The 22,399-nt window shown below is 35.8% G+C and overlaps 1 protein-coding gene across 1 annotated transcript in view; it reads left to right on the top strand.

Moving 5' to 3' along the window:
• LOC306996280 (A disintegrin and metalloproteinase with thrombospondin motifs 12-like) overlaps positions 1-22,399 on the top strand; it is a 37,779-nt gene that overhangs the window by 3,043 nt on the left and 12,337 nt on the right. The window contains exons 3-16 of the mRNA XM_079608614.1: positions 7,315-7,495; positions 8,944-9,152; positions 9,433-9,516; positions 9,688-9,812; positions 11,471-11,620; positions 12,784-12,927; positions 13,053-13,197; positions 15,410-15,502; positions 15,579-15,724; positions 16,890-17,059; positions 18,794-18,927; positions 20,557-20,677; positions 20,854-21,098; positions 22,056-22,197. Of these exons, the coding sequence (XP_079464740.1) occupies positions 7,315-7,495; positions 8,944-9,152; positions 9,433-9,516; positions 9,688-9,812; positions 11,471-11,620; positions 12,784-12,927; positions 13,053-13,197; positions 15,410-15,502; positions 15,579-15,724; positions 16,890-17,059; positions 18,794-18,927; positions 20,557-20,677; positions 20,854-21,098; positions 22,056-22,197 (2,089 nt within the window). The remainder of the gene's footprint in view (positions 1-7,314; positions 7,496-8,943; positions 9,153-9,432; positions 9,517-9,687; positions 9,813-11,470; positions 11,621-12,783; positions 12,928-13,052; positions 13,198-15,409; positions 15,503-15,578; positions 15,725-16,889; positions 17,060-18,793; positions 18,928-20,556; positions 20,678-20,853; positions 21,099-22,055; positions 22,198-22,399) is intronic.

Here is a 22,399-nt window from a genome sequence, read left to right as displayed (position 1 = left end):
GTGGTCCCAGACAGAACAAATGCCTGTCTGGAGCGACATCGACTGCATGGTCTGTTAGACTCTTAACTCTTTGGCCCCTGTTTTGTTTGCAAAAAGAAGTGTGTTTTGCACTCAGGGTGACTCTACAAAGAAAAATCAGCGTGTGAGACTGTGTGTTCAGCAGAGTAGATATGAAAGAGTTTATATGTTCTGATAATGACTGTCGGACTGCAGATCATCCCAGTATTACACGACTACTACTTACCAAATAGATCAATAGTTCATGTCCATTTGTATGAGTTTAAAAAATGTAAATCTTAGAACGTGATTGTATCTGACGACTATATTTCACTGCAGAATGCCACGACTGACCAATCAGAATTAGCTGTTCCAGAGACCCGTGTAATAAGATCCAATAGTAGTCTGTTATTGGAAATGGACGCTCATAAAAAGCAGGAAACTTGAGAAGAACTGTAACCAGGTCAGTGTGTCAGCACATAACATGACTCATTCTGACTTGGCTTTTGAACAAGTAGTTGCAAACAGGGAAAAGAGGAGAGGCAGATGGAATCGATTGTTGGTGAAAGCACAGGAAAGAGTTCTGGACTTGAAAATGAGCTTTGATTTATATTAGTTGCATGCATAATTTGCAGAAGTATGCATGCAGTAAATGCTGTCTCTGTCTGTCAGTCACTGCCTGAGCATGCACGCTCCTCCTGTAAGGTCAATCAACAGCGCTTCATTCCGTTCTCATGTTATCTTCCCCTAAAAACACTCTCTCAGTCTCGCATTCCATTCACTTTCATGCACTCACTCCTCAGAGACTCAGGTGTTTAAGCAGAAAATAAATATCAGACAGATAGACCTCTATAAAACTGCTGTACAGGTCGCTGAGATGATGCCAGGGGCTTTTGCTTTTAAAGCAGACAAAGTCAGGATTCCTTGTGACCAAACTATAATATAATGAGGTGCAAATGATCAGCACAGAGCGTTTATGCACTACAGCCAGGCACAAATAATAATAAAAAAGACAATGTGCTAATGTTTTGTGCAATGCATTTGGTTGTGGAGCAGAGCCCAAAAACTACACGTTTAACATTGCAGGGCTTGTGGAAAGTTTTCTGTAGTTTTTTTTAAGGATAGTTTACCCAAAAATACAAATTATGTCATCATTCTGTATATTTTGTAACTCTTTTTTTCCATACAAGGACAAACTCACGCCATTGGTTCAGCCAGAAGTTGAAATTTTGAACCACTCAAACACTAGTGTTCAAAAGTTGAATCAATTAAACATGTTGTTAATATATTTTCAAATGTAATTTATTCCTGTGATCAAAGCTGAATTTTCAGCGTCATTCCTCCAGTCTTCAGTGTCACATGATCCTTCAGAAATCATTCTAATATGATCATTTGCTGCTCAAGAAACATTTCTGATTATTATCAATGTTGAAAACATTGTGTGCTGCTTAATATTTTTGTGAAAACTAGAATAAAAAATGTTCATTATACTTTGATGAGCATAAAGTTCTGAATAACAACATTTATTTAAAATAGAAATATTTTGTAACATCAAAAATGTCTTTACTATTTAATTTGTCCTGTTTAATAGTCCTATGTAATACTGATCCCAAACTTTTGAACGGTAGAGTATCTTGAAAGCCGTACAGGGCCATATACTTATAGTCGTCTCACACATGAATCTAGGATGGGGAAAAAGTATTTTAGTAATGTGGTGTATTTTTTTATTTGCACTGAACTTTTAGACTGTTTACTGTTTGTTTTGTGGTCCTTGTGAAAAACTCATTAGCACTGAACTCTGTTGACTTCATTGTTATTCAACTTTTATTTCAAACCAGAGCAGTTACAGACAGATGAACAAAACTACCCGTCACTGACCCGCTCTGCATTAGTCATTAGATCCATACATTCTTCCTGCTTTCCAGAGGATGTATGGCTGGTTTTGAAGGACTATACTATAGTTTATAGTTCTTTACATAGGCCTATATCCTGTTTGAAGTCCTACCAAAACCTGCAGGAACTCTGGAAGCCGAGAAACACACACATGGCTTCTGTATTTAGCAGTTCAGTTTTTGTTTTCACAATGCCCCCTGACACCAAAGCTCACATTTCTGCTGTGAGGAGCAGATGAGGAGAGAGAAAGAGAGGACTGGCCCACTAAAGACATGCAGAGATGGAATGAAATGTCTTATGTGCTCGTGTAAAATACATTGGCAGTAAAATGAAATGGCGATTTTATTATATTTTGTATGTGTGTGCAATGCATATACTGTGTATATATATATATATATATATATATATATATATATATAAATTATTAATATAAATTATACATGTATCCAGTATATACATGCAAATATTTTTTAGATGTATACATGCATGTGTGTATTTATATATACAAAAAAAATATACACAGTACACACACATATTATGTAAACACAAACTTTTATTTTGGATGCGATTAATGGTTTCACAGCCCTAATATATATATATTAGGGCTGTGAAACCATTAATCGCATACAAAATAAAAGTTTATATAATATTATATAATATAAGAATATATAATTATATGATATTCATTATTATTATTATTAATTATTATATTAATTTATTATATTCTGTGTACTGTTCTGTATCACAGTACTTTAAATATAATGGTACAGAATGATTTCCATATTCATATACCATAGTACCAAGATACTTAAAAAGGATATTGTTTAATTTACTGTATCAATTATACTCGTATCATCATGTGATAGCCTAATACTAGTATTATCATGGTAAATGCCCAAAAACATGGCACTTTTTGTAGCATGAAGATTTAGATTAAAGGTAGGGTAGGTCAGAATTGTCTAAAAAAACTTTTATTCAAATTTGTTTAAACTGTCTTTATATACCAATACATAATTAAAATGCAAGTACTCTGAAATAGAGAGTATACAAAACTGAGTGACTCTAGTGTATTTAATCTTCAATAAACACAGCTCATTAATTCCATTCACTCCCACCTAAAAACGGGTGCGCGACTGCGCGCACGTCGGCAGAGCCAGTAATAGCGGCGGTAGTCATGGCGACGGAGAGTGACAGTCGCGCAAGCCAATCACTTGTTTCGTCCCGGTAGGAATTAATGAGCTGTGTTTTTTGAAGATTAAATACACTATAGTCACTCAATTTGTATACTCTCTTTTTCAAAGTACTTACATTTTAATTATGTATTGGTATATAAAGACAGTTTAAGCTAATTTGAAAAAAAGTTATTTAGACAATTCTTACCTACACAACCTTTAATGAATTGTTTTGGCTGAAGGATCCAGAAGAAACGTATATTGCTCTGCCGTTTCACTTTCTAGATAAATAATGTTTTAACTGGGTCCCATATATTAAGAGAAATAAAATAAAATAAATTATAGAAAATAGAACACAAATAAGACACGTGTTGACATAGTAAGAGTGTAGAATATCAGATTATTTCATATTATTTAATGAGAAATGTTTGAGTTCATATTGAGATCTCTGGATTTTGATGCCAAAATCTTGGCAAATCTGAGCACAGTTTGAGATCGCTTCTGAACGAGAAACGTGGGATTACTGGGTTCTTTTCTCAGGAGAAATGTCGGAGATGTAAACAAATCTATATTTTTATATTGTCTAAAGGGAAGCAATTGAGACACTAAACAGATCTCAGTTGGGATTTTTCTTTCATTTGAGAAGATGTGTAAGAGTGCTTCTCATGCCATACCTGTACAACACAGTTGTGTGTGTTGCAGGGGTTAGTATTGTTTAGACTCTGTGGATGATCGACATGGCTGAGTCAATATTATGACTGTGTCTCTCCAGCCCCCTGGAGAATTCATGGTCTTTTCACAAATCCTAGAATCTGTTTTGCATTACATCAGCCCAGTTTTGAAACATTTGGAATGTTTTTCTGGTTACAGTTTATTTAGTTTGTACTGAACACACACACACACACACACACACACACATACACATATGCATACACACCTGTTTTTGGCCTATGGGACTGATTCGTTCAGCTGGGCGGTGAATGAGCGCATGAGTGCTAGAAAGTGTTCAGAGTCCAAGATAATACAGACAATCACACTTTAAGAACCATCTAAAAAGTTAACATGCAACCTGATCTGACCCTTAAAGCGGGGCTATGCAGTTTCGGGAATTTCTTCGCTGTATTCTCGCTTTTTGCTCGCAGGTTTCTCTATAGAGCTCCCCCTACAGCTCCGGAATAGATATTTGACAACACTGTCGAAAAACTTGTTGTCGACTCTCAGATACCAGAGGCTAGTAGATCAACGACATCAAAGCAGACGAGACATTCTTTACAACGTCTTCTTCATTTGGGTTCGAACAGCGTGAGGGAGCGCAATAATTACAACATTTTAGCAGATTTCTTTTTGCCGTAAAGCAATTCTTTACATCGCGAGACCTGATATCACACGACGGCCCTCCGGCTCAAAGTTGCAAGTGTGTTTTTTCCGCGCACAGGCGATAGGGGGGTGCGAGATGACCACCATTCAACCCGAAAAAAGTAATATAACCATTCCAATGACTCCGAATCTGTTCAGTTCAGGTAAAAAAAACTGCATAGTTCACCTTTAAAATGTGAGTTTAACAGTTGGGGTTATGAGTTTGTTCAAAAATCTAACCTTAAAGCTGAAGTCGGCAAGATTTTTTTTATCATATTCACTGAAACCGACAGAACAACATTAATCGGCCGGTTTTAGAAAAAAACCTGCGCTTCTACCTCCACCTTCAAATTACACTCGCTGTTTACAAGAACTTCCAGCAGTTAACGTGAATGATGTGAACTATATTGTGAGGCTCTGTCACACCTAAGAGTAAGAACGAGAAGGGCTTTTAATTATATATTTCGAGCAACTTCGGCAACTTTGAGGGAAACAACAAATCGTTGTCTCCGTTTCTGAGAAAATTAATTTTATGAAAGTTTTGCCGCTAGTACAGTTCGCTTTAGAGCGCGCTATGCGGAAGTAAAGACACTGGCTGAGATTCCACCGGAAATACGTCAGCAGCGTTCGTACATAGAGCGTAATGTAGAGTACATAGAGCGCAAAAACCCACCGCTCCCGGTTCTTCTGGTCCAATCAGCGCAGGGCTGTGTGAGATCTGACTGTCAATCACAGTTCGTGCACACGCCACAGATCCCCCCTCCCCCACGTTACAATATCACATGCACACGCCTGAAGTTCGCAGGTGTGTTGGATTGTACGAAGCGTGATGGCGGAGAGAAAACTGACGAGCTTGCGAACTCGATGGGAGGGTGTTCGCTTTAGCGGGGGAGGGGCACGAGAGTTGTAGACATTCAAACTTTTGGCTAAGTCCCCTCAATCTGCCAGACTTGTCGACTGCAGCTTTAAATATAAGTAATAGCAATGGTGCTTAGGATTTAATTAAATTGATCAAAGTAAATACTTTTATAACATACACATATTCAATAAAATTTCAAAGCATCCTGAAAAGAATTATCACAGTTTCCACCAAAATATTAAGCAGCACAGCTGTTTTCAACATTGATAATAATAAAATTGTTTCTTGAGCTACAAAACATCATATTAATGTGTTCTGAAGAATCATGTGACACTGAAGACTGGAGTAATGATGCTGAGAATACTGATTTATATCACAGGAATACATTTAAATTTAAATTATATTAAACTGGAAAACAGTTATTATAATTTGTAATATTTCAATATTTTTTGATCAATTAACTGCAGCCCTTGGTGAGCATTAAAATATTAAAAATCTTTTCAAAAGGTATTGCAATATTTTATGCAAAGTGAGATATTTCAAGGCCTTAAATAAAGCCTTGAAATATCTCACTTTGCATGTAATGAGTCTATATAAAATATTAGTTTCACCTTTTAAGTTGAATTACTGAAATAAATGAACTTTTGCACTTTTTCGAGTTTCACCTGTATATATTAAAGGGGCAAATAGGATTGAATTCAATGTAACACTTGCATGTCAAACACGGATGTGTGGCATTTAACGGTATAATGTGTGTTCGTGCTGTGTTTTAGCATGTGCACGTGACACGTTCTGTAACACCAGGTGGGTAATAATCCTGCTAAAGCCTCCGCAGTGTGGAGAAAATGTCAGGACTGGCAAGAACTTGCAGGGGAAATGAACAAACAGAGGGAGTGTGACCGGGAAAATACCTTTCCTGCATTCAGTGGCATTCCAACAGATCCAAATAATGAGACCTGACACCCGAAGTGTCATTACAGTACAAACTACTTTAAACCATTTGAACAAACCCTTTCCTAATCCCTACATTTGAACCGTTAATGAGTAACGCGTCCCACACTGTTTGGGCTACAGACATGAATGACACCGCAAACTGAGTGGCTGGTTGTGGAGAGTTGGGCTGTAGATTTGTTGGGTGAGCCATTTTCAACTGGTGGACCTTTAGATTTACACTGAAAAAGTGTGAACTCATGGGACCCGTAAATCATACAGTAGATATGGAAGGATCTTTTGCTTTTGAGCAATGTACACAGACCCTAATTCATAAAGACAATCATAATCTGTTACATCAATGTTACTCCTACATCATGGTGGCGAGTTTTGAACTTTAGATTTAAAGAGGCTCAAAAGAAACACAAGGCCGTTTAAATATTTGGTAATATTTTTTAATATTTGAGAAAGTTAGATAATTTCTCTGTGCCGTTGTCATTATAGTTGTGATGTGGATTCTTCTATTCTTATTTATTTGCAGTAATATTGTGAAATATTTTTTACAAATTAAAATAACTGTATTTGAATATTTATTAATATATTTGTATTTATATATATATATTTTTATTTATATTATATATTATAATATATATATACACACACACACACAATTTATATAAATATTTTTATTTATATAAATTGTATATTTATAAATATATTTTATTATTCATAAATAATAAATATAGATTTTTAATATATTATATAAAATATATAACATATCAAATGTAATTTATTCCTGTAATGCAAAGCTGAATGTTCTGCATCAGTCACACGACCCTTTAGAAAACATTTGATTAAAACATTTCTAATTATTATCAATGTTAAAAAACGTTGTACTGCTTAATTTTCTGAAAGTCGAAATATAAATATTTAGCAACATGATAAATGTCTTTTCTGCCACTTTTTAATTTAATCTGATTAATTGAATGCATCCATGGTGAATAAAAGTATTAAAAAGGACTTCCCCCAAAAATGTAAACCATATATAGTATAAATGACATCTGTTATTATTTATTATGACTAAGTGTGTTGTTTTTTTACTTATAGAGAGGGCTGTTAAATTTCCCGGAGGGGCCGTTATTGATCGAGCCGGTCCGTGGCCTCAGCCCAAATGTCACTCATCCTCGACACCCACATGTGATGTACCGGAGTTTAACCTGGAGCGCTCTCAGGCGGCGACGCAGCACAGATGCACACAGTGGTCACTATAGTCCCTGTGGTGTCAAAGGTCAGAGAAACAAGACACATATTTGATTATGTTAGATGCATAACCTTCATATGGTGTTAAAAGGATATTTCACCAAATAATACTTGGAGAAACTCCTGCCCGGTTTCACAGAAGAGCCTGAAGTCTAGTCCCAGACTAACATGCATGTTTGAGCTGTTTTAACTGAAAGCAATATCTTAAAATATGTCAGTGCCATTGTTTTGTCTCAAGATGCACATCAGTAATGTTTTCTTTTCTAGGGCATGTTTATAAAAGCTACAAATGCCCTAATTAAACTAATCCTGGCTTAATCTAAACCCTGTCTGTGAAACCGGGCCTACATTTTTTAAGGCGAGACACGGCAGGCAAAAACATCGTTTTTTTTCACTGGTCAATTTTGAGATTTTGGGCTATTTGTCTTCGATAACATGTCTTCTTTCAGACTTTTGGTGAAAAAAAAGTCCAAAATACACATTTAGTTTTTATTTTACAACACTATAGTGTAAATTCAACAAAAGTTGGCGTTCTAAATCAACACGCTCCTCCGCGTTGTCTGATCCAAATATGGTAATTTCCTTTTTATCAGCAACCAATTGTGAAAGTACAATGGGCATTTATCTCTAAAAGCGAAACCTCATTGGCTGATGTCAATTTCTGACAACGTGATTCGTTCAGATGCATCACGTGACGTGCTCTGGCATTTAGATGTGTGTTTTTGACTGTTTTTCAGTTCAGTTGAAGGCTATAAATGCTGTGTTATAAGTTTCGATGTGTTTTAGGTGGTTTGTATTGTTGTTGCTAATGATTTGATAAGATATTGTGTCTGTAAATAGTTGTTTCCACTAAAAAAAAAGTTTGAATTTTAACATTACAAAGCTTTAAATGCCGTTTTCTCAAAATGAGTTTTTTGTTATTCTCCAGTGACACAATTCTAGCCTATGTAGCACCGATGTACACCAAACTCTCAGTTATACTCTTAGCAGTATTCTGAAGATATTTTTAGAGGGATTTGTTAATAAATCATTCCTGGCCTGATTTATGTGACATTTTAATTAAGAAAATATGGCAAAAAAAAAAAGTTTTTTTTAAGAGTAGCCTATGGACAGCACCGGTATATTTAAATTTACTTGGTAATGAAAGCATATATCCTGAAATCCCTCAGAATTTTTTTTTCATCTTGTGTGTAAACAAAATGGAAAAAAAATTGCACCTGGCTTTATCATATGGTCAGATCTATCTACCGAAAAAATATACAAAATTGTGCATATTTAATGAGATAATGCCTAATTAAACATACACATTTCAAAAACTTGTTGTACATTTTTTTTATATATTTGTGTAAGTAATCAACTGAGGAAGTTTCATGGTGATATCTATTATTTTAAAATGTTACCCTATTCACCTGTAGTGTCTCGCCTTAATCATTGTAAACGGTGTTGCATGAGCAGAATTTGTCTGTGTTTGTGCAGATGGTTCCAAGTATTCCCAACAGGTGGAGCGGGAGAGAGAGCGCTGGGAGCAGGAACAGCAGGAACCGCAGGATCGGCCTCGGAGGATCTCGCCTCGCTCCATCAGCAAAGAGCGCTGGGTGGAGACCATGGTGGTGGGCGACTCCAAACTCGTGGAGTACCACGGAAGTGGAAACGTTGAGTCCTACATCTTTACCATCATGAACATGGTAAGTGATTCAGTTTTAACTAAGACTTTCATTGTATAAAAAATAGCAGCAAGGTGAACTGTTATTCGATTGCACCTCTGACTTTCATATGTAAATATGAATAAAATGAATAAAACAGAGGCAATAAACAACCACCAGGAACATCTTGGAGAAAACTGCATAGCAATCCACTAAAATCTGCCTAGCAACCACAATGCAACACCCTGGAATCCATCCAGAACATGCATGTAATAATGATGAATAAAATAAATATGAAGTAATTTGCATTACTTTCTTGTAGGTGGCTGGAATTTTTCACGATGCCAGCATCGGTAATGCAGTCCATATCATATTGGTCCGGCTCATTCTGCTACCGAGAGAGGAAGTACATATACATTTTTATTTTTATAGATTTATTTTGCCAAACTGATTTATGCTGGTCTGATGAGGTTGGTTAAACATAGACATCAATGAATAACATATGCTTCTTCTTTTTGTAGCAGGGTTACTGGACACCATAGAAATAAAATGAGTTTGGACTTTTGTGTGTTTTCAGACAGGGCTGAAGATCGTTCACCACGCTGATACCACTCTCACCAGCTTCTGTACATGGCAGAAAAACCTCAATCCTCGAAGCGACACTCATCCTGCACACCATGATGTTGCTATACTCATCACACGGTAAAAACACTGTTAACATCTTTTATATTGATTTTTTTTTTTTTATATATTTTATATTTCTTATATTTTATATTTTTCATTTCTTATATATTTCATATCTTTTTTATTTAGGGTTTTATTGCAGTAATTTCAACATTTCTTTACAGGTGGATGGTACCTGAAATCTTAGACAGTAAAGTATTATAAAGACAATAGTATAAAAAATAGTATAATAATGACAATAAAGACATCAGTTGTGGTAACAATGATTATATTATATTATATTATATTAATATTTTTTTCTATATATTTATGTATATTTTTCCAGTGAGCATAGAGAACATCTTTCAAAAACAATATATAATCTGATGTCTGTGCATTGTTGTTTTATTTTGCGTGCACACACATATGTATATACAGTAGGCTATATGAAATTAAAAATACAAAGATGCATATATGAATGTATAATTATGAACAGTACATATTCATATGTTCATTCTTATGTGCCTGTAAAATGTATTGCCAGTTGTCAGATCTAAATGATCCAAATAATATCTTGTCTAAGATCTTCTAATTATCTAAATTTACTGGATGTATTCAAGTCCATGAAATTATTTAAGATTGCTATATTTAAAGGGTGGTATAATATCCTTTTCACAAGATGTCAAATAAATATCTGATGTCCCCTGAGTGTGTATGTGAAGTGTGTGTAGCTCAAAATACCCCACAGATATTTTTATATAGCATGTTAAATTTGTCACTTTTTGAGGGTGAACAAAAACGCACAGTTTTTTGTGTCTGTCCCTTTAAATGCAAATGAGCTGCTGCTCCCGGCACAGAGGGCGGAGCTTCAAGAACTCTTTTGCCTCACACACACATGCACTGAAAATCTCAAAACTTTTAGCCTTTTATGTTCAAACTGCAGTCAGACAAAGATGGAGAGACTCAAGAAGAAGTGACAACATGTAGAAGCAACAGGACATCTCTAAATGGTTAGTTGATGAATTTATGTAGCTTATGTGTAGTTATCTCCTAGTCCTTTATTAGCATATTCTGTCATGAAAATCTGTAAATCGCAATTCAGGGGGCGGGGTTTATGTAAATTAGGGTTGGTTCCACTAAGCAGAATGTCGTGTAGTCCCTACCAGCCGTTTGTTGTAGTCCTTAAAAAGCGATTTCTTTAAAAGCAAATATCTTCCTTTGCTTTGAACTTTGAGCGTTGTAACTTTGCAGATGTTGTTTATGCTCAAACAGAAACATTACACTAACTAACGTTAGAAAAGTGAAACCATAATCAACCACCCCTTTAATATTTAATATTGCTGACCTAAATACAATGGAACGCACCACTGAAACAATTGCACATATATGTCACTCTCATTTATTATCATAAATGTCAGTTTCTTGGTTACAGTAATGGAGCTGTCGGTCTCTGAGCTTTTAACAGTCCCTAAACGCTCTCTTTTAAACCCGGAGCTCCACAGATGGAATGACCTCATCATCTCCAGAGCTCATGCATGCTTAACACAGTTTTGCATAAATGGCAAAGAATTCAACCCAAGACCATAACTCTCCTTCAGCAGTTTGACCCCTGCAGCACAACTTTAGTAGCCTATAAAACGAATCAAAGCAGCTGTCGTGCTCTTTTGTGTCTGACCCGATGTGATCTCTGCTCTCAGGAAGGATATCTGCGCAGGCATGAACCAGCCGTGTGAGACGCTAGGCTTGTCTCACCTGTCCGGCATGTGTCAGCCACATCGCTCCTGCAACATCAACGAGGACTCAGGCCTGCCGGTCGCTTTCACCATCGCTCATGAGCTTGGACACAGGTACGTCTGGATCAAACGGTGTCATTGGTGCCTGAAATATGACATTCATTTTTTAATCCATCATTTGGAAAGGTCACTGTAGGTGAACTGTAAAGAAATACATTTTTCTCTTCCTTTAGACCTAATTCCCTAATTGAAATAAAATAAATGATCAAGGATTCATTATATTGTCCTCTTTGGTTGCAGGAGAGATGAAACAGGATCTGATTTTCTTTATTTAGAAATAAACTCAAATCTTCACAAAACAGAGTCTCAGGAACAGAACAACCAACTCTAAACATGAACGCACAAACTAAATATGCGACATAAATAGATCAAAAGTGCTTTTGTAAAATAATTTCTATTTCAAATAAATGCTGTTCTTTTGAACTTTCTATTCATCAAAGTATCTCGATTTTTTTAATAATTTTTTTTATCACAGTTTCCACTAAAATTTTAAACTGCACAACTGTTATCAACATTGATAATAATAAGAAATGTTTATTAAGCAGCAAATAATAATATAATGATTTCTGAAGGATCATGTGACACTGCAGACTGGAGTAATGATGCTGAAAATTCAGATTTACATCACAGGAATAAACATCTAAATAGAAAACAATTATTTTAAATTGTAATATTTCACAATAATACTGTCTTTACTGTGTTTTCGATCAAATAAATGCAGCTCTGGTAAACATAAAAGATTTCTTCTAAAAACATTAAAAAATCTTAGCCAATAGTGTACATTTGAAGGGATAAGGCCGTGTGTCCTCCAGCAAAGTGCTTTTTTCATGCGGCTGGTGTTTTTTCAATTGTTTTTAATGGGAATGGCAATGAGCGTCTTTTTCACGCTGAAGCGCTGAGCGTTCGCCGTTTTTTACAGGTCACCGAGGGTTGAAGAATGTTCAACTTTGGGTAAAACGCTGTGCTCATCACTGTCACTTTTTACCCAACCGTCCAATCACAGTGGTGGAGGGGCGGGACTAATACCACACAGGCCAACGGATATTCTGTATCATAGCAACGAAGCGTCTCAACTGAAAAAAAAACCTGCGCATGCCAAAACGCTCTCAAGCGCACACAGCTCGCCGTTTTCAGCTGGCTAAAAACGCTTTGGTGGACACACGGCCTGAAAGGTGTTGAGTGATTTAAGGAGTGATTCGCCTTGTATTGTGTTGTAGTTTCGGAATCCAACATGACGGTCAGGGGAATGACTGTGAGTTAGTGGGGAGACATCCCTTCATCATGTCCCGTCAGCTCCACTACGACTCCTCTCCTCTCACCTGGTCCTCCTGCAGCAAGGAGTACATAACCCGCTTTCTCGAGTGAGAACACGCTCTCTTGTACAGGAACATGTAATTGCATGCTTTATATCGTACGTCTTACCACTAATTTTTGAGTATTCCAGACTGTGATCTTCATTCATAAAGCTCTGTTATCTTCCTCTCAGTCGTGGTTGGGGTTTCTGTCTGGATGACCGTCCATCTAAGAAGGGCCTCAGCACCCCGGGGGCGGCCCCTGGAGTGCGATACACACCCCAGCACCAGTGCCAGCTGCAGTACGGGCCCAACGCCACCTTCTGCTCAGAAGTGGATGTAAGGAGTGCTTTGTTCAAAAAACAAGATAAATAGAAAGGGCAAGGATTCAGGATTAAATCAAGTTAAATATCTAAATATTAAATAATTAATTTATATATTAAAAAAATATATATATTTATTCATATTATTGTCATCCAGCTCTGTGTACAAAGTTGTATATGTAAGTATGTCCAACTTTATCCACTTAAATACAGTTTACTCACTTAGGGCAATACAGTGCTATATGCATACGTTTAGACACCCATGCTAAAGTTGCCTAAAAGGAATAAAAAATCATCTTTTGGAAATTGATCTTAATGCCTTAATTTAAAAAATGAGGAAAAATCCCTGAAATAAAACCATGCCGATCTCTAGGTGTGGTGAAGGGTGTGTGATGATGTGGGGCTATTTTAATTCCAAAGGCCAATCGAACTTTATCAGGATGCATAGTATCCTGGATCCATGAAATAACTGGCCTTTAAAAATACAAATCTGCCGGCCTCTATGGGGATTTAACATAGGGGTGTCCTGACTTATGCACCCTGTATTTTAAGGAAGAACATTTATTTATTTACATTATTCATTCACGAAGAAAATTTCCTCGTTTTTTTAATTACGGCATTAAGATCAATTTCCAAAAGATGATTTTTTTATTCCTCTTTTTAAGCAACTTTAGCAGGGGTGTCTAAACTTATGCATAGCACTGTATATAGCACACCACAATAGCTTGATTGCCTGTATCGTCGCAAAATGTAAACGTCCAAATATGCCAACTTACATACTATATAGTAGGCAAAAAACGATGGCTGCGTCCGAAAACCTAGGAAAACTGACTTGTCAGGCAATGACTTTATAGGCAACGTAACGGTTTAGTGATCTACTGCAAAATGGAGCGAGTTTTGGTGAAAACTAAGTGAATATTTAATTACTACAATAGTAATTTACACACAAACTGACCACCAACCGAAACTTTTAGACGCCATCTTTATTTTTCTAGCTCAGCTGTCACAGAATGGAAAACACAGGATTGTGGGATATCAAAGGCAGGGAAGGATACATCTATGCTGCCTTTAAAACTCGTTCAGATGTATGTATCTCAGGAGACAGGAAGTTAAGCTTACAGTGGATTCGAACGTACCTTGATGCCTTCCTACCTTGTAATGCATCCTCCGAAGTTTTTGGACGCAGTTTTCGGACGCAGCCGATGTGTGTCCGTCCGAATTCATAGTATTCATAAAACTAGGCGAAAAATACCCGAAAGACCTACTACTTCTGGTGAGATTCTGGAATGTGCATTCGATGAACACTTTACTATCCCATGAGGCCACGGGAGAGGATTTGTGAATGGAAGTGAAGCAACACAACCGACGGCGTAGGTCACATGACAATGTCAACACGGCGAATGTAGTACGTCCGGATTTAATTCATAACACACATTCATACTATATAAAACAAAGCAAGTTTCGAACCAAATGTAGTATCTACTACTTTATAGTGTGCTATTTCAGACCCAGCGACTAATATTGCCCAGCTCTAATCTGCTATGCAACTATAAGGCATTAAAATCTTAAGATATTATAAACATTAACATAGTAATTTTCTGTATAGCTGCTTTGAAATAATATCTACTGTGAAAAGCGCTATATAAAAAAGAGGAGTATTTACCATGCAAAAGTCCGCACCGTTATACATGCATGTTCTGGATGGATTCCAGGGTGTTGCATTGTGGTTGCTAGGCGGATTTTAGTGGATTGCTATGCAGTTTTCTCCAAGATGTTCCTGGTGGTTGTTTATTGCCTCTGTTTAAAGGAGTCTATGCCCAAGTTTCTGTGGTATTTATGTCCTTAGATTTGGATTGGGACATTGTGGAATGTTTTTGGCCATTTTATTTTTCCCTAGACATAAGGTTTCAATCAAAATACTGTCAGATTTTCAGAAAAATCACTTTAAATATTAAAATAATTTCATGCCTCTCTTCAATAAGCTGCATGATTTGGTGCTTTTACACCAGAGTTTAATGCTTTTGGGTTTTTTTGAAAAAGTTTTAACTTTTGCATGTTTTTACAAGCTGATGGGAAAATATTTTTGTTGTAATGGACACAGATACAGTTTAGAGTTTATGTTGTATTCATTACAATATTATTATTATTATAATGCATTTCCTTGTCTCAAATAACGAAAGGGGATCTTCAGATTGTCAAGTAAGTAATTATGTCCCTTTTGGTTCCAGAATGTGTGTCAAATTCTGTGGTGCTCTGTAAACGGCACGTGCCGCTCCAAATTGGACTCACCAGTGGACGGGACCAAGTGTGGACCTGAGAAGGTAGGAGAGATTTACATGTAGAGAGAAGTGGGTTTTTGTATCACTATATATTTAATCGTGTATCTGTGTGTGTCAGTGGTGTATCTCTGGTGAGTGTGTCATCGTAGGGAAGCTACCGGAAACAGTGCATGGAGGCTGGGGTCCCTGGAGCTCCTGGTCCTTCTGCTCCCGGACCTGTGGAGCCGGCGTCCAGTCCGCAGACAGGGAATGCAACAAGCCTAAGTACCAATATTCCTCAGTGCTTTTCTTTTATTCAATCATGTTTTTTGATTGTTCAAAAATCATGTTTTTAATCATGTTCATTTTATTCAATCATGATTTGTTTTATTCAGAAAGGGTGCATTAACTTGATCAAAAGTGTCCAGATCATCATATTAGAGTGATTTCTGAAGGATCATGTGACACTGAAGACTGGAGTAATGATGCTGAAAATTCAGCTTTACAATCACAGGAATAAATTACATTTTAAAATATATTGAAATAGAAAACAGTTATTTTAAATAGCAATAATATTTTGCATTAGTACTGTTTTTACTGTATATTTGATCAAATGGTAATACTTTACATTAAGGTTCATTAGTTAGCATTAATGAACTACCTTAGTTTAATACTTCTACAGCATTTATTAATCTTAGTTCATATTAATTTGAACATTTACTAATACATTATTTAAATCAAAGGTTGTATTTGTTAACATTAGTTAATGCACTGTGAACTACCATGAACAAACAATGAACAGCTGGATTTGTATTAACTCACATAACAAAGATTAATAAATACTGTAACATTTGTATTGCTCACGGTTAGGTCACTTTAGCTAATTCATTATTAAATAATGTCAACTAATGAACCTTATTGTAAAGCGTTACCGATTAAATAAATGCATCATTTGTGAGCATAAGAGACTTCTTTCAAAATTGAACGTTAATGTACATTAATATGTATATTGAAAACTAAAAAGTTCAAAATCAAATATTTATTTGTCACGTGAAATGAAAGGTCAAGTCGGGTGCATTGTATTATGGGATATAATGTGCTTGTTATATATACATTATTGGGTGAATATTCTATGCATACAGAGAATGAACATACTGGCTACAATAAACACTGCATTAAAATGCTATCCTGACAGCGTGTTCTTGTATTTCTGCATATCATCTTCTGTACTGCCAGCAGAAAGCACTAGAGGGCACACCTGTACCTATTTTGCGAACTGCTGCTGCCTTTAGTGCTGTCATAAATTCACTAACGTCTTAAACTTTTAATTTTCACCATTTTGAGTCTCTTTTTTTCTCCCCATTTCAATACCTCCCCCTTCTTCTCAGTCTTTCCTTGTATATTTTGCTGAACATATGATCTGTAGCATGATTTTTGTTTCTTTGTACAGACCTGAGTTTGGAGGGAAATATTGTACGGGTGAGCGGAGACGCTACAGGATTTGCAACACGAAGCCGTGTGCCAGAAAACAGCCCTCCTTTAGAGAGATGCAGTGCAGTGAGTTTAACACTGTGCTTTACCACAATGAACTCTACGAGTGGATTCCTGTTGCGGCCAGCAGTAAGATCACACGCATCAAAATATTACATTCAAATGTGTATATGCATGGTGCAAGATCAATATTTGTGGTCAAAAGAAAATACACTACCGTTCAAAAGTTTCGGGTCATTTATTTGCTGCATTTATTTAATCAAAAATACACTATACTTTTTTGTAATTTTGTGAAATATTATTAGAATTTAAAACGTCTGTTTTCTATTTGAATATATTTTCAAATGTAATTTATTCCTGTGATCAAAGCTCAATTTTCTGCATCATTTCTCCAGTCTTCAGTGTCACATGATCCTTCAGAAATCATTTAAATATGTTAATTTGCTGCTTTAAGAAACATTTCTTCTTATTATTATCCATGTTGGACACAGTTGTGCTGCTTAATATTTTTATGAAAACCATGATGCATTTTTCAGGATTCTTTAAATTAATAGAAAATTCAAAAGAACAGCATTTATTTAAAATATAAATATTTTGTAATATTATAAAATCTTACCCTAAATTATCACTATTGTTTAACTTTCATTAGCACATTAGCATTTTCAAAGCTTTTATACTTAGATTAAAAGAATTTAATGGCGGGTCATGAGGATCTGTTTCAGAAATAATTTTATGTAAACCTCTTTAGCTTATTCAAAATGATTTTTTGTAAGCCGTGGCATGTGGACTAAGCCACACCTAGTTGACTTTTTTTGGGCCCTGTGAGCCACCATCCCCGCTTCTTTGATCATATTTCTTCTCAATAACTGTTTGAATAAACACAACTTTCTACAGAACTGTAGCGCTAATAATGTTTGTTACCCTGAAGACTTGAGAAATGAAAACATGTGCTCTCTACAACTGAACAGCTGAGCCAAGACACGCTGCGGCGGGTCGAGGCCTGTTGACATTAACATAAAACTCCTCACACGTGGCTGCTTACAGCTTTATAGAGTTTGTTGGTTCACTTTCAAGAATGCCCCACTTTTATTAGCCAGCTTTAGAGGTGTGTGGGTTCCTGACACAAATGTTTAGTCATTGTTGTTTGCTCTGTTTAAGCAGTTGGAGCACAGCAGGAATTTGGGATTGTAGATTATAGCCTAGAGACTATTTGATGTTTGCATGGTAACAATATCTATTAATTATAAACTTTATATGATTTTTATGAGTCTTTTGGTAACAAAAAAGTTCTGTGGCAGGCAGTACTATGGTATAGAATAGTATCTACGCCTAAACTACTGTTCAAAGGTTTGGAGTAAGTAAGTAAAGACATGTATAATGTTACAAAAGATTTATAGTTCAAATAAATGCGGTTACTTTTACCTTTATATTCAGGATAAAGGATCCTAAAAAAAAATCGAACTGTTTTCAACATTTATAATAGTAAAAATTGTTTCTTGAGCATCAAATCAGCATTTTAGAATGATTTCTGAAGGATCATGTGACACTGAAGACTGGAGTAATGATGCTGAAAATTCAGTTTTGCATCACAGGAATAAATTAAATTTTAAAATATATGAACATAGAAAACACTTGTTTTAAATTGTAATAATATTTCACAATATTTCTGTTTTTACTGTATTTTTATTCAAATAAATGCAGCCTTGATTAGCATAATATCTCACTGACCTCAAACTTTGAACAGTACATAGTTCTGGGTAATATCGTGGTACTTTTTCCATGATATTAAATGTATTAATATAAAGGATTTTAGAAACACTATAGCATCATATATCACTGTATCATACTGTCTCTCTCTCACAGCGCGTCCATGCGAGTTACACTGCAAGCCTGTGGATGAGGACTTCTCAGAGAAGATGTTGGATGCGGTCACAGACGGAACGCCCTGCTTCATGATCAACAACAGCAGGAACGTCTGTGTCAATGGTGTGTGCAAGGTAGTGTGGCTGGGTATGTCTTACTCAACCCAATTGTGCTTGTGGATTGATGTTTTTTGTCTGTGTTCTACAGCTGTGTATATCAGTGTAACAAAGTATTTTGTGACACTTTCACATGTTTGAATGCATATTAAATGATCAAAGCTGCATCTGTGCTGCACAAGCTTCACTAACAAAACATTTTCTTCATTATTCTTGTTCAATGTTCTTTACAGCTTCATTTTGAACTGTATGCACTACCATTCAAACGTTTAGGGTTGGTAAGATTTTAAAAAAATCCACCCCAAAAAAATGATGTTCACCAAGGCTGCAATTATTTGATCAAAAACAGTAATATTGTGAAATATATATTTTCCTTTCGAAATTTTTATATCAATATAAATGTCTTTGTCACTTTTGATTAATTTAATGCCTTGCTGAATAAAATTATTTAATTTATTTCACACACATTTTTTAATAAAAATCTTACTGACCCCAAACATTTGAACAGTAGTATATATTATCCAGATATGTCACCTCCATTTACAGGTAAATCAACCTTAAAAGAATATTTCATCCAAAAAATTGAATTCTGTCATCATACTCACTGTTCTGCCTTAGGAAAGCCAGTCATACAGGTCTAGAACGACAATTTTTTGAGAGAGTTATGCCTTTAATTATTGTTTTTACAAATACATATATTGGTTGGTCAACAGCAAGTAGGTGCATTTTTTTTTGTCTCCTAATATTGACCTTTTATGTTATGATAAAAGTAAATTATGTTTTTGTGCCATAGAACAGTGGTTCCCAACCTTTTTTTGTCTGAGACCCCCTTTTTCCCAAGAAAATATTTTAGGGCCCCCCTTCACATTTAATAATATTATCGCTCTTGTAAGCTTGCAGCAAGGATGACAAAATAGGTTGTTTTCAAACAAACGGTATGTTTACTATAACCAGATATGTTTATGCACAAATAATAGCCTATAATATTGAAAATACAATAACAAAAACACCAGTAGGCCCTTTGTAATTTAAAAACGTAAGCCTAGCAGTAGCCTATAAATTGGCCCTATTTGAAATGTAATAACAAAAATATTCACACTGGTGTGTAGGTAAAAAAAATAAAAGGCTATTGCTAAATGACTGCTGTCTGGGGCCTCAATACTTGTATGTTATTTGTGAGGCTTTATTTTTGAGGCTTTTGGCGCTATAGCGAGCGATAATAAACTTGCGTTTATAACAGAATAATGCGTCTTTCGGAAGAACATTGTAGCCGGAACTACTTCTCTCTGTGTACGTCTATGACGAGTCACGCAGGTCCTGGACTACTCCGCAGCGATCCGAACCAAAATAGTCCCAATGTAAACACTTATTATAGGAGTACCATAGTGATTCAGGATAAGACAAAAACACGGATTGGAAAATGGATTCATGATGAAATCGCTCATTATATAAATTTTGTACATTTTGAACAGAAAAAAGTTAAGGACTTTTATTTAATGCTCATTGCTCAAAACTTTTCAAAATATGTCGCGATTCCCGACAGAGCTCGCTGAGGCCCTCTTGTGGGCCGCGACCCCCCTGTTGGGAACCGCTGCCATAGAGAACAAATATATTGTGTGTGTGTGTGTGTGTGTAATCTTTCTCCAGGAGGTGGGTTGTGATTTTGGCATTAATTCTAATGCTAAAGAGGACAGCTGTGGCGTTTGTCTCGGTGATGGATCCACTTGTGAGACGGTGAAGAAGAACTTTGTGAAGCAAGATGGATTTGGTGTGTAGCACACATGAATGATATATTTATATGTATATTTATATATTTTAGAGATTAAATTACATTTAACAAATGATCAATTAAATGATATATGTCCAGATGAATGTACTGTTTGTTGAAACTCCAATGTTTGAATGATGTCTTATATGGTTTATAAGTGAGATCGTGTGATTTAGGTTACATGGACCTGGTTTTGATTCCTAAGGGAGCTCGGGATATCTTCATACAGGAAGTAGAAGAGGCTGGGAATTTCCTTGCGATCCGAGCGGCTGATTCAGATGAGTATTACCTCAATGGGAATTACATCATTCAGTGGAACGGAGAGTATGAGGCAGGAGGCGCAAAGTTTTACTACGAGCGGAGCGGAAATATGGAGAATCTCACCTCTGCAGGACCAACAACTGAACCTGTCCGGATCCAGGTACTGACCCTCACGCACGTAAACACTTGATCTGCCTAAATGCACATACAGGTGTAACTCGAAAAATTCTTGAACTTCTTTAAATGTAAGTGCACTAACAAATAAAGGCTTGAAATATCTCACTTTGCATGTAATGAGTCTATATAATTTATTAGTTTCACCTTTTAAGTTGAATTACTGAAATAAATGAACTTTTTGCAATTCAACTGAAAAGGTGAAACTAATAAATTATATAGACTCATTACATGCAAAGTGAGATATTTCAAGCCTTTATTTGTTAGTGCACTTACATTTAAAGAAGTTCAAGAAATTCTGAAAGAAAGTTGTAGTAAGGAAATGTAAAGATAAAAAACAATAATTAAATAAAATAGTGTTTATGGATAGTTGCATCACATCCCTTTCTGGGACCGATATTTCTGTTGAGAACAGAAAAGGTTGGCAAATTATTTTATTGCATCTCATGCATGATACATAGAAATGTGAAGCCATTTACAATTTAATTCCTGTTGTTCAAAGCAGTGTGTATTTTGGCTTTTATTCTTGAGCTTTGCTTTGCCACATAGACTTTCATTTAAAAACACAACTGGAAATGCAATTTTTGTTTGTATTAACACATTGAGTAAATAGTCTGTGGCTTTACTTTGGTAATCAATTCTAGTGAAGCTACAATATTTGTTTTATGAACCAATGGCCAATTTCCCCAGAAAGCATTTTGGTTAGAAAACCGGATTTTGATTTAATTAAATTCTCTGGTGAAAAACTATTTCATTATCGGGGCGGGCACAAAGAGTGTTTTTGATTTATCGCTCTTCTTCTGAAATTATTTATGAGAGAAAGCATGAAAAATAGCATGACAAATAAAGCCGTTGTGTCTTAGACTGGCGGCACTTGCAGAACAAGATGATTTCTTGAATACTGCGATTAAATTATGTTTTTGTTTTAATTTGAAATGTTCAGTTGTTGTTCCAAGAGCTGAATCCTGGTGTCAAGTATGAGTACACCATCAAGAGGAGTCGCCCGCTGGGGAACGATATCCTGGAACCTGAATATATCTGGAAATACGGAGCCTGGACTGACTGCAGCACCACCTGTGGGCTTGGTATGGAGATTTTCTTTACTTTTCATTACAGTCCATACTTAAAGGGGTGGTATAATCCCCTTTTCACAAGATGTAAAATAAATCTCTGATGTCCCCATAGTGTGTATGTGAAGTTGTAGCTCAAAATACCCCACAGATATTTTTATATAGCATGTTAAAGTTGTCACTTTTTGAGGGTGAGCAAAAACACACCATTTTTGTG

Source organism: Phoxinus phoxinus (genome assembly GCF_949152265.1).
Source record: "Phoxinus phoxinus genome assembly, chromosome: 3".
Taxonomy (NCBI): Eukaryota; Metazoa; Chordata; class Actinopteri; order Cypriniformes; family Leuciscidae; genus Phoxinus; species Phoxinus phoxinus.
Note: the sequence above shows the minus strand (reverse complement) of the source record. Positions and strands in the feature narration are given on the sequence as shown.